The sequence below is a fragment of the Equus przewalskii genome, chromosome 9 (assembly GCF_037783145.1).
Source record: "Equus przewalskii isolate Varuska chromosome 9, EquPr2, whole genome shotgun sequence".
NCBI classification, from domain to species: Eukaryota; Metazoa; Chordata; class Mammalia; order Perissodactyla; family Equidae; genus Equus; species Equus przewalskii.
In genome coordinates this window covers 66,243,079-66,256,154 of record NC_091839.1, presented here as the reverse complement: position 1 = coordinate 66,256,154, position 13,076 = coordinate 66,243,079, and the positions used below count along the sequence as shown (strand labels likewise).

Sequence of the window (13,076 nt, the reverse complement as noted above, 5' to 3'; positions counted from 1 at the left end):
TCACTTGCTTTCCTGTGCAGTGTTTGTTCTATGGCAATTGCTTAATGTAACTGCCAATGCTGTCACATGAGCCAGTTTTCATGGCCCGTAGATCTGTTGCCCTCGTCATACGTGCCTGCTGGCTTTGTCCTTCTCAGTATGAACCCACCGATTCTGCCTCAGTTCTGCTTCTTCCACACACAGTTGTGAGAGCTGCCACAGGAATGTCCTAATTTCCCTTCCCTCAGCTACTTTTGTAGGAATACTCATCTCTGCACATGGATCTGAATTGTAATATTGACATGTTGGTCTCTTTTTACTACAGAAGAAATGGACTTTAGTCAGGAGATATGCAATAAGACCACAAGGTTTATGCACCAACATGTTCTATTGGGTAATTGTCTAATAATATGGTTAATATGTGACTAGAGTGAGGACTAGTTTTGTTTCCAGTTTCATCAAAAAGATTCCACCATCTTGCATCATAATAGTTATTTTAGCAAACCAAATACTACTCTTGATCATACTCTATCACTTGTTAAGTGAAACATGTAACTGTGCTCGGAGATGTCAGTAGAATTTCCCTTTCCACTTCATAGCTGTGTGTACACATATATGAGTGTGGACATGTAACAAACATTTCAAAGTTTAAGTATATTCACTCTCTTAGGAAATATTTATTTCCTGGCCTTCGATAGTCCAGGCACTAAGGTGCTGATAATGCAGATAAATTGAACACAGCCTTTGCCTGCACATTAACCAAATTGTTTGAGCATTGCAATAAGTACTGTAATGGAGATGTGGAAAGAAGACAGCAGGAACACAAGGGAAACACCAACCAAATCTACCTAGGAAGGGCTGTGAGGCTCCATGGAGGAGCTGGGCTTGGGCTTGAATCCTAGAGGAGGAGGAGAAGTGTGCCAGGTGAACGTGGGTGGTTTAGTTAGCAGTGACCTCTTGGATCAAGAAGCAAAAGCTCACACACAACAACTCATTTTCTCCGCCATTTTAGAGCTGGTCACCCGTTCAGTTATTTTGTAACCTTCTGCATTTGCCCTATCCTATATAGTATTTGTTAACTTTTTCAGTAAGAGGAGAAGAGAGCTATTTGAATATGAATAAAAGGAAGATTCACGACCCTTTCCACATTCACCTCCCAACGTATGCTCCTTCCAGTCTTTAAAGTCTAACCCCAGAATGCTTACCTTATAGTTGGACATTGTGAAAACTTGACCAGCCAGCTAATTTGTCAAAAACCAGTGGTTCTTTGAATCCTTATCTCATCACTTCATCAATTTTCTGTTGATACGGGTCACCCTACCCTTCTTAAAACTCTCTGCTACCATGGTTTCCATGCTGACACTCTGTAGGTTCTGCTTCTACCTTTGTGACTGCTCAGTCTCAATCTTCTGTGAAATTCTCTGCCAGTTAAATATTGATGTCCCTCAGAAGCCTTAGCAAAATTTTAAGAGGACCAGGTAGATAAAATCTATTTAATATTGTATGATTCATGCTTTAAACCTGACCCTGACTGGTATTCAGTGTACAGAGTTGTATTTCCACTGATAATTAAGTCGAAAATCCTAAAATGCCTTTGTTCAAAAAAGGTGAGACATTCTCTCCATATTTTATTTCCACAGCAATGAACTGTTCAGTTGAAGAGACTGAGAATGACCACAGCCCAGAAACACTCACTAAAAAACTATCAGATGTATGCCAGTTACGGAGGGACATTGATGAATTAAGGACTACAATATCAGACCGCTATGCTCAGGACATGGGAGACAGCTGCGTTACCCAATGATGGAGTGTTGATCCCGCAGCAATAATGACCCGTTGCTAAATGCTGCTGTGTTATAGTTCTTCCTGTTTCTTTTTAGGAGCCACGATGGAAAGTTGCTAGTGACGTATGACTTGCACATGGGATTTTTTTTTCTGTACATTTGTTTTGTTAGGGGAGAAGGGGAATAGGATATTTCAAAGGGGCTTGTCTAATTAGGCCAAAAAATTGAATTACCATTTGAAACGTGATAGAGTGTATAAGAAAAAAAAAATTCTGTATTCTCAAACTACTGACTGTAGGACCAAGCTGTGAAGAATCCCCTTCAGATAAAGGGGTAAGATTTCTTTTTATCCTGTAGTTTGTGTGTGTGTGCGTGTGTTTATTCACAAAATTATAAGGATTTCTAGGATCAAAGCACAGCTTCTGAGAAAGGCACACGCTGTTTATTCTTGTATTTCTTTGCTTTCATGTAGAAGCTTGTGTTGTACTTGGGGTTTTCAAGGGCTGGCCGAACAAGAGTTCCAACAGCAGGCAGGTGTGCTAATAGAGGTACAGCAGGCAAGACCATTTGTGTTTTGAAGAACCACTGTGCTGAGATGATGAGGTGTGGGATTGGGCTGATTTTAGGACTGTGGATAGGGCAGCTGTTTCTCCAGAGTGATTGTGAATTGCCTTAGAGGTGTGGAGTTTGGATGTGATGATGTCTTTTATATATTATAAAACAATTTAACACAATTTGAACTAATTTTAACGTGTCCCTGACTATTTACAACTTTTTGCTTATATATATCAATGTAAACAAAGCCATGTGTAATTCATGCAAACCTTCTAAGGTCTCCAGTCATTGTTGTAAAAGAAAAATTGACAAAGTGACTCTGGAACAATACCTTATTTATCCAGATCTCAAACGTTTACATGTTAACAGTTTTGTGTTTGTTTTAAAGTTGAAACTACTTTAAGAAAAGTATTCTTAAATCTGTATTCTTTATATCTGAATTATCACTAGCATAAAACAAAATCTAAGCCAGGTGATATTTTGATTCCTTTTATTAGGTGAAATACACTACAAACAGGGTTTTTTATAGAATACAAGCTTGGCCAGGGTAGTTCTCCTGGAGTACAGAGTATCACTACGAAATGCAACTGATTCTTAAGTAGACGTACAATCGTTTCAACTTCAAATGAGTATTTCCTTGTTTTAGTTGGTATTTTGGAAGGACTTTATATTTTTATTGCCTCAGGAGCATTCATTACATTCTTTTGAGTGTACTTAGTTATGGTAATCATTGTCCTTTACAGATTGGTTTGTTTTCTTGATGCAACCAAGTCTCATTTAGGTCAAGATTGAATAAGAGGTAGAAGGAATAGGGAGTGTGAATCAAGCAGGATATTATTGTTTTGGGCAAGAGAAGATCACATGTCTGTTTTCTTGCCAGGCTTATATACTGGTATAAAGGCTGCTCTTAGAAAAGATTTTTCTTAAAGATTTTCCACAGTGAAAACATGTGGGATAAGGCCTTCAAGGAACCTACCCAGGAAGACATTCACTTCAGAACTGGGCTTGTGTACAGCGCTCGCTAAGTTATTCCGTAGTTCTCTTTCAGCAGTCGGTTAGAATACATCGTAAGGACATGAAACTTTGCTTCTGCTCAGTGCCTGAGTCCTCCCTGCTCCTCCTACTTCTGAGGATCTGGGCACTAAGAAATCAGTGCATTGTAGTGATTCCGCATCTCAAGGGCCCTCACCTCATCAGGAGGGACTTGATCCCTGGTAGGAATTTGGCTTTCTAATGAGTTCATTTGTTTTTTAATGTCGATGGTTTGAAGACAATCAAGGAGCAGTAAATTTGTACCAAAAATCTGATGCAAAGAATTCTGCCTTGTAAAAATTAATTATCTGTAAAAATGGCCCTTTACAGTGAAGTAGATAATAGCATCTAAAAGAGATAAGCCATAAGGGCAACGCACATTTTTACATTCTCTTTGAATAGACTCTCCTCCCCAAATGCCAACCTCCCCAATTTTGGAAATAAAGGCACCCTAAAATGATGGTACTAATGGGCAAATAATCACTGATTTGGATCACTACGTTCTTACTTAAATATCTCCTAGGTTGTTAGTATATGTTTTGGGGTTTTATGGTTATTATTGTTGCTTTAAAGAAACTTTTGGTCATTTGTTTTAATCAACTGTAAGTACAGTTTTGTTTTCTGAGTTAGTTGGGATAAAATTTGATTTTTTAATGTTAGTTTTCAAAAACTTACAGAATTTGACCTAATTCAAGTATCTTGAGGTAAAAATTTTTTAACTTAGGAAATTAACAAACTACTGCTGATGTATTTCAGTTGCTGCAATGTATACTCCCCATAAAAAAGAGAATTAAGGTGTGATAGTTTAAGTATAACCGTGGATTACAAAATGTGATCTCTGGAGTCTGGAGTTTGTGAAAGGACCTAGCCTTGGAGCGTTGTCCATTTCTAGGGGAAATGAAACTAGTAGTATTCTAATTTGTCAATATTGAATTTTGATTTTTCAGAAAATGGCCCCTCCCAAGACAACGTCTTGTGTTAGGACATAATAATGTTGGTATCTCATTGAAAACAAAGATTTTACTGTTAGGCCAAATAAGATGGGCAAATATAGACACTGTAGTGTGTTGTCCTAGTTTGAACTAGTTTGTTCTTGAAAGTTATTACAGTGATATATGTCCAAGATGAAAATTAACCGAAATTTTAAAATAAATCTATTTGAAAATTTCCTTAGAGATGAAAACTCTTTGATGATGCTTTTGTGAATAAAATCCTTGTCTTCTTAGGAAGTACCTCATGCAGCATTAGCGTTGATTAGTGGTCTTCTGGGTTTTGAAGTTGAGCTTATTTGGCCTCAGTCACATTCAAGCAGGGATAAAGTAACAGTTGTCTCAATGAAAGACCCAAATCACCTGTGCAGATAAAAGTAACTGAATCAGAGGCACAATAGTAGTGGTCTTTTCATGTGATGTTAGAAAACAATGATGACTTTTATTAAACTGTTAGTAAATTTTCAGTGGCCTCTAATTTTCAAAAGCTTAAGTATTGACTGGGTAAGTCATGCCTGAATTTTGTTTTTCATTTTTTAAAATAAGTGTGGCCCCTTTTTCTGTTTGAAATAGGATTCAACATTTAATGTTAACAGTATTTTATTTTAGTGAAGTTTATTTTGGTCATGACAATTTATTAGACTTCTTTCAGTAGCTTGTTAGAGACAATCTCGAGGGCTGGAAAGTGTTGCTAATATAGATATTGTACATTTCTGACTTGGTGATGAGCTTATAAGTTAATTTTGTCATAGTTCAAGACTTACCAATAGGAATCTGTTAAAGGATATTTTTAAAGGAACTTCTTTATTGTGAAAATGTTCTTTCAATGCCAGTAATAGTTCATTGAATATCATAGCAGCTGAGAACTTGGACTGTATTTTTATATAGCATAGTTCAGCTCAAGCGTATCTTTAGTTTGGATTATCAGCATTCTCTTATGTAGACTTCTATCATTGTAGATATGTAATTACAGTAATAAGCAATTCTCATAACCATGCTCACTCAGACTGTGTCATTTGAAACTGCCAGTAGCTATAGCTCTTAGAGACAAAGTTAATTCATTTCATTTCCATTTTTGACAGTTCTTTTCAGTGTTCACAAAACAAGAAAAGCTATTTCCTATTTGGTATAAAGAATATAATTTCCAGCTTCACCCGAGAATGCCATGGTGGTATATTGCTATATGACAGTGTTATGCATTTAATCATGAGGGGGGAAAGATTTTGGATTTTTGGATTTTTTCTTATTTAAAAGAAGTATTGAGTATATTAAGAATGTAGTTTCAAATCAATAAGTCATTAACAACACTGTTTCAGCTGCACACAGAGAGAACCTTCTGTGCCTTTTTGCCTGCAGTAAGCGTTCATTTCTATTTTACAGGAGCTGTAAGAATGTTGATGATGATTATTGCACCTTGTTCTTCTGTATATAGACTTGATTAAGTATTGTTTTTTTTAAGCAAGGAGCAGTTCTTTATTACTAGGTAGAGACCCTAGTAAACATGAGAGGAGCTATCATATGTCCTTGGAGCCCAGCCTCTTGCCCAGAGAGTGAGCGGGGCACTCCTCTGGAATGTTGTCGTTTGTGTGTATGTGTGTACATATGTGTATAAATAGTTATTTAAATACGTAAATATAAAATCCGGCATCACATTGGTGTGATGACAAGAAGTAGTCAGGTGCTAGGTGGTTACATTAAAAGCACAGCAGAGAGTATAATCAGTCACCACGACTGGTGGTTTTGTAAACTAGGTTCAGTTTTTGAACCACCCAGAATACCTCATGTGTAAATACAGCGGTCATGACTCAATTGAAATACCGTTATTGTGAAAAGAATGTGAAGCCACTGGTTGGCTTATGCCTTCTGATCTATCATTCTTGCCTCTTTTTTTGTAAAGGGGTTGGTTTTTTGGTTTTGTTTTTTAATAGGATTTACAGCTAGAATTTTGAATGCCAAAGTTCTATTTATTAAATAAAAAGTTTTCAATGTTAATGGCTAAGTATTTTTCCACTGGACTATTGTTTGTTGATGTTGGAATTTGTATTTACAGAGAAATAAATTTTTTATAAAAAAGATTTATGTCTTCCAAGTGCCTCACGTTAATATAAGAATGTATTTTAAATTTCAGACTCTCCTGAATTCTCAGTGATGAGAATATGCTGACTTGATACTTAGGTAAAAGCTTTCTATAAATACACAAGAGAATCTTTGACTACAACATGGAGACTTCTGCTTTAAGTCTGATTTAGAATGTCTTTCGAGTTACTGAAAAGCTTTTTCTCCGGGTCTTCTCATGAAGGGCACTGAGATTTTCCTTTGGCAGGTGCTGTAAATGCAAAGCATGCCTGTATCCATTTCAGCTAATAGAGTTCTGTCCACCTTTAGAATTTCTAAAATCCCCATTTAAATCAAGAGTCTTCTTTCTACTTTTCCAACAGACAAAATCCGATTTCAGTTTTCCATAATGCTGAAAGATTGGGCTGGCAAGTCAAATCTTTTTCATTTTGCACCTTCTAATTGAAGATTGAAACCTTACTGAAACAAATACAATACAGCATTGTTAAAAGGTTGCTTATGCAGAGGCCTTGACATTTCAGCTTTGATGGTTTGCCAGCCTGGGCCCAGAGATGCCCTGGGGATGGCACCCTGGGTCCTGTTCCAACCCAAATAGGCTATAGCCTCAAGGTCTCCAGGAAGTTGGTTAAATATTTGGATTACCGGTATCTGTTTCCAGTCCAGCTAACTTGGCATTGCTCTTTCAAGAGTCTTTAATGAGGCACCTAATTCAGTTAACAGAAAGACCACTTTGAAAATCATGCATCACAGACAGCTTAGCTTTGCAAGCATATGTCTGAGAGATACAGCAGAATGGGTAAAATCCTAGAAATTTCTAAGGTTATTAGTGAAGAGATTTCTCCTTCAAAATGAAAGATATGGTTATTTTTGATCTGGTTAACAAACTTGATGGGAGAGTGAATAAAGAGCTTTCGATAGGGTCCATCCCAGGGATTTGGCCAAAGTTTGAGCTGATTTTTATGCCAACTTCCCCAACAAAGCAGAATCGTTCTGTGTAGAAATGCAGATTCAGTTAGAAAGAGGTGTGAGACGTTAGTAACGGCACACAGTGGCGGCGTGTGGGTCCAGTTGAGCGAACACTTTATAAATGAATAGCACTCTAGTATGTCAATGAAGACATCCTCCTTGATTTAGAGGACATTCCAGTTTGAGGACTCAAATTATGATACAGTGTTTCTAAAATGTTTGAATAAAACTGCCGTCCCTGGCAAAACTTTGGTGTGATCACAAAAAGAAAAATCCTTCCATTTTAGCCAACTTGTTTTCACTTAAAGACGCTCCCACTTCACAGTCTCTATTGACTCCCTCATAACAGAAATTTTAAGTTAAACAGATACCTACCCTGTAACCCAGAAATTTCACAGTAGATGTTTGAGATAAATATAAACCTACACCTAGAAAGAGTCTTGTAGATGAATGTTCATAGCAGTTTTATTCATAGTAACCCCAAGCTGGAAATGGTCCAGGGATCTGTCAGTAAGAGTTCTCTCCCCAGAGTTGAACAGCAGCATTCTTTTACAGTCTTGGGTTCTAATTGATTGTCACTTAATATTCCGTATACTTTTTGGAAAATGGAGTAAAGTTTAATAAACAACAAGGCAGTGGAGAGTCAGAGTTGGAATGCAGACCTCCTGTTGACTTTTGTTTATACTTCTCTCTGGAGTATTGTCCTTTGTCATGCTGCCACATATATTCTGTGAGTGTCCACAATTCATGTGAAGTACTTGGTCTCACCCTTCCTTTGTGCCACTGCTTGTGTTTGGGGACTGGTCTCCCACCAGACTTTGAGCTCTTTTAAAACAGGCTACTTCTCTTATTAAACTTTGTGTTTAGTGAGCAGCTAGGTGATACTACCCTCCAGAGATGTGCACATATCTGTCCTTAGCCCCAGGAAGGAAGAACTCCATTTCCAAGGAGAAAATGTGGTCTTTAAAGCATAGGTCACCCTATCAGGGTGTGGAGCTCTTAATGGAAGGGGGATAAGGTGATGATAAATCCTACTTAGGCAGGTTCCATTTTCCTCCATCTCTTAGATCTCTTGTTAATCTCTCCTGTGACTACTCTTTCTGCTCTTCTGTGGGTCCAGGCCACAGGACTGGACACAGGTCTTCCCAGCCTCGGTGCTCCTGGAGCATAGCAGTCTCATGAGGCTTCAGGCCAGCTGTGTAGGTTTTGTAAGGGCAAATCCAAGGTTTAGCTTAAAACAGCAACAAAATATCAACTGAAAAAATGAATGCAGTTGCATCTAACTTTAAGTTTGAGAATACATATGTATACACCAATCTGGAGAATAATAATTTAAACAGAAATAGTACAGCTGGCATCCTTCTAAAGAAGGAAGCAAGGTAATTTAATTTACATTTTTTATTCCTATACTGATCATTTAGTCGTAAAACAAGTGCTTAAAGTTGTTTAACAGTCCACGATGACTAAAAAAACTGCACAGGAGGTGTGTCTTCTGAATGTATCATCATCGTCAACCAACGTTTGAGCACATGCCAACCACACACAAGGACCTTGCATAGATTATCCCATTTATTCCCCTATATAGTACTCTATGAAATAGGTGCTGTTGCTATCCCTACTTCAGACAAAGAGCTTGAGGCACAGAGAAGTTTAATATCTTACCCAAGTTGGAACAGCTTATAAGAGGCAGTGCTACAATAAGAGCCAGGCCTCTTTGACTCCAAAGCCTGACTCTGAACTGCTCACCAGCCCTCCTCCTACCGCAGTTTTGTGGTCGAAATTAAACAACTCCTCCTTCCTAAATCTGCTTCCTCATTGGGCTTCTCCATTCCATAAGTTTCACCTTCATTCCAAGAATCCTTTCTGGTAATTTCTTGCCCACAATTCACTTTCATATTCGTTTCCTGTTGCTTCTGTCACCAATTACCACAAACTTGTTAGTTTATAACAACACAATTATCTGACAGTTCTGGAGGTCAGAAATCCAAAGGGGGTCTCACTGGGCTAAAATTGAGGTGTTGCCAGGTCTGTGTTCCTTTCTGGAGGCTCTATGGGAGAATGTCTTTCTTTGCTTTTTCCAGCTTCTACAGGTTATTACATCCCTTGGTCCCATTATTCTCTCTTCAAAACCACCAATGCCAGGCTGAGTTGCTCATACATTGTCTTTGGTTCTCTTCTGCCTCCCTCTTCCACTTTTAAGAACCCCTACGATTACGCTGGGCCTACCAAGATAATCCAGGAAAATCTCCGTATTCTAAGGCCAGCTGATTAGCCATCTTAGCTCTATCTGCAACCTTAATTCCTCTTTGCTATGTAATCTAACATATTCATAGGTTCCAGGGATTATGTCGTAGACATCTTTGGGGCCATTATTCTACCTTCCACACCAGCTCCTAAACAAATTAGATGTCAAATCTTGAAGATTTTACCTTCCCTGGTTCTTTCACATTTGTCTTAGGTAGTTCATTTCCATTTCCCTTGTTGCATTTGATTAGGCCCAAACGGCTGTAAAACAGATGTCAGATACTTGAGCTTAAAAGAAATTAAATTGGAGCCTCCAAAGTCACCTTTTATGCAATATCATTATTGATTCAGGTATTTGTTTCACTCAAGAAAAGACGTGTAAGACTCCTGACTTAACTTCTTTAAAAAAAAAAGCAGCATTGTCTTTTCAGAGAATTTCTGAATTCTTATAGCATTGATGTTTGTCAATGTCTTATGGAATGTGCCACAATCCAGGTTATTTGATTCTTTTCTCATAATTAGACTCAGGTTAAACATTTTTGGCAAAAATGCTACAAGGGTGATGAGTATTTCTCCATCACATTTGGAAGTTCATAACAGTGTGTACCATTATTGGTGATGCTAATTTAGATCATGTGGTTGTGCTAAATGATTACCTTCAATTTAAACAGACAAATGGAGGGCAGTTGAAAAGGCCTGGGTCCGTATAAGGTGGGGAGTTGGAACAAAGACCTTTACCTAAAGCCAGGATCCCCAAAAGATCATATATTAAATTAAAGGAAGAAATGGGAGGAATATCTGCCCTGTAGTGAAAGGAAATTGGTTTTCAAGCACTCAGCTCCAGGCAGGGGGATAAAAAAATGTCCCCTTAAGAATTTGCAACCATAACCCTACATTCATGTAGAGTGAGGTTTGAATTTATGCTACATGTATGGATCAAGAAATCCTATCACCAGAAGTTGACTTAGAGTTCTGGCTTAGTGGCTCCCTGGAATCCTAGATGAAAGAAAATAAATCTTCTCTGGAGGGAAGCATTTTGAATTGAGTCCTCACAGAATTCCCATGGATTTGTCCCTCTGAACATGAGCTCAAAATCCAAAATTTTTAAACATGAGGAAAAAATAAAGTCAGCAGAACCAATAAATAGCAGAGTTAGCCCATAAATGTTTCAGATAATGGAATTATATACTAAAATAGAAATTACTGTATGATTTAAATGTATATAAAGTTTAAAACCTTGCAACACTCATCTCTAAGATAGTGACTAGAAGAGGCACAAAGGAGCTTCTGGGTTTTAGGAGATGTTCTGTTTTTTGATCTTGGTGATGTTTACACAAACGTGTTCACTTTGTGAAAATTCATCAAGCTGTGTCCTTATAATTTGTGTATTTTTCTATATGTATGTATAATTCAATTAAAAATTTATTCTAAAAAGTGAACCCAGAACTTTGGGGGGGAAATCAAATAGAATTTTTATAAATGAAAAATATAACTTAAAAATAGAACAATTAAATAGCATGTTAGATACAAACAAAGAGAGACTTAATGAACTGGAATGTAGTCAAGAAGAAATCGCCCAGAAAAGGAGATTTAGAAACCTGAAGGATATAATGAGATGGTCTAATAAAAAATTTAATTAGAGTTTTCAAAAGGAGAGAATTGAGAAATGGAGAATACAAAATATTTAAAGAGACCATATTTATTTTCCAGGATTAGGAAGTTTTTCAAGACAAAGAAAAACATAAATTTGGAAAGTCATGAAGTTCAGTGAAACTTAAGCCAGAAGAATGAAAAAAACATTCTGCCTGGACACATTCTAGTAAAACTCAGAATCTTAAAGGTAAAAAGAAGGTTTTAAAGGAGGCAGAGAATAAAAGATAAAATAAATTCAAAGAAACAATTAGAGCAGCAGAATTCTCATAAACAATAACAAAAGAGAGAAGACAGTAGAATGATATATTCTGAAGGCTGAAACAAAGTAACTGTCAACATAGAATCATATAAATTATCATTCACAATTGAGAGTTAAGTAAAGACATTTTTTCATAGAAACAAAACTTGGAAAGAGTTTAACATTAATGGCTCTCAATAAAAGAATTCCAAAAGGGTAAATTTCAGGAAGAAACATGAAATTCAGAAAGGAAGATCAAGAAACAAGAAGGAACAGTGAACAAAAATGTTGGTATACAAACACTGTATGAAACAGAAGAAATATGTACTTTTTGGCCTTTATTAGGTTGATGCAGTTTCATCTATTAGTTTGTTGAATGTTTTTTTCTTGAAAGGGAGTTGAATTTTGTCTAACTTTGTCGAATTTTTTCTGCATTGGTTGGGATGATCATGTGGGATTTTTCCTTTGATCTGTTAACATGGTGTATGACATGGATGGATTTTTGTATGTTGGATCATCCTTACCTTCCAGGAACAAATCCCACTTGGTCCTGGTGTATAATCCTTTTAATATGCTATTGAATTAGGCTTATGAGTATTTTGTTGAGGTCCCTTCTTTGTTTTTTACTAGTTTTACTATAATGCACCTAGGAATGGTTTTGTTTATATTTTTCCTGCTTAGGTTTCAAAGGCTCTTTGAATCTGTAGGTTGATGTCTTTCATTACTTTTTGGAAATTCTCAGCTGTTATTCCTATACATATTGTTTCTGACCCACTTTCTCTCTTCCTTCCATCTGTGACTCCAGTAGCGTGTGTCTTATCTTTTCACTCCTATGTTTCTTATGTTCTTTATTACTCTTTTGTTCCTCTTTTCTTCCTTCTGAATATTCTCTTCTGATATATCTTCCAATTCACTATTTTTATTTTTAGCTATATTATCTGTGAAATCCATCCATTGCATTCTCAATATCAAGTATTGTTGTATCTTTTTTTTAGGATTATGATCTTTTATATTTTTATCTTTTGCTGAAGATATCAAGAGCATCACATCCTCATGATTATTTTGTACATTTTCTTAAAAAGGTGGTAATTCTAAAAGTACTGTTATGTAGTAGCCAAGAAATTGTTAGTAATTACATTGCATTCAGATTTCTCAGGAACCCAAGCAGAGACCCTCTGCCTGAGTATTAATCTCACATGTTTTCTTGGACATTTCAGAGCTGCAGTTGCACATCTGTCTGTTGACATCAACATTATGACAACCATGCATTTATACAACAGGATGCTAGCCTTTGTCCACAATTTTTTGTTGTTGTTGTTGTTCAATTTCATAAGCATTTTTTATTTTTTATTTTTTTTGTTTTTTGGTGAGGAAGATTGTCCCTGAGCTAAGATCAGTGTCAATCTTCCTCTATTTTTTATGTAGGACGCTGCCACATCATGGTTTGATGAGTGTTGTGTAGGTCCATGCCTGGTATCTGAACCTGTGAACCCTGGGCTGCCAAAGCAGAGTGTGCGAACTTAACTACACTACACCACCAGGCTGGTCCCTATTTTTTTC

General features: G+C 36.9%; 1 protein-coding gene across 14 annotated transcripts in view; it reads left to right on the top strand.

Moving 5' to 3' along the window:
- The window catches only part of CEP85L (centrosomal protein 85 like), a 201,168-nt gene extending 194,754 nt beyond the window's left edge, over positions 1 to 6,414 (top strand). For all 14 annotated transcript variants that reach the window (XM_070559325.1, XM_070559324.1, XM_070559318.1 and 11 more), the window contains one exon: positions 1,620 to 6,414. In XM_070559325.1, coding sequence (XP_070415426.1) covers positions 1,620 to 1,783 — 164 coding nt within the window. In that variant the 3' untranslated portion in view covers positions 1,784 to 6,414. The remainder of the gene's footprint in view (positions 1 to 1,619) is intronic.
- Positions 6,415 to 13,076: the final 6,662 nt, after the last annotated feature.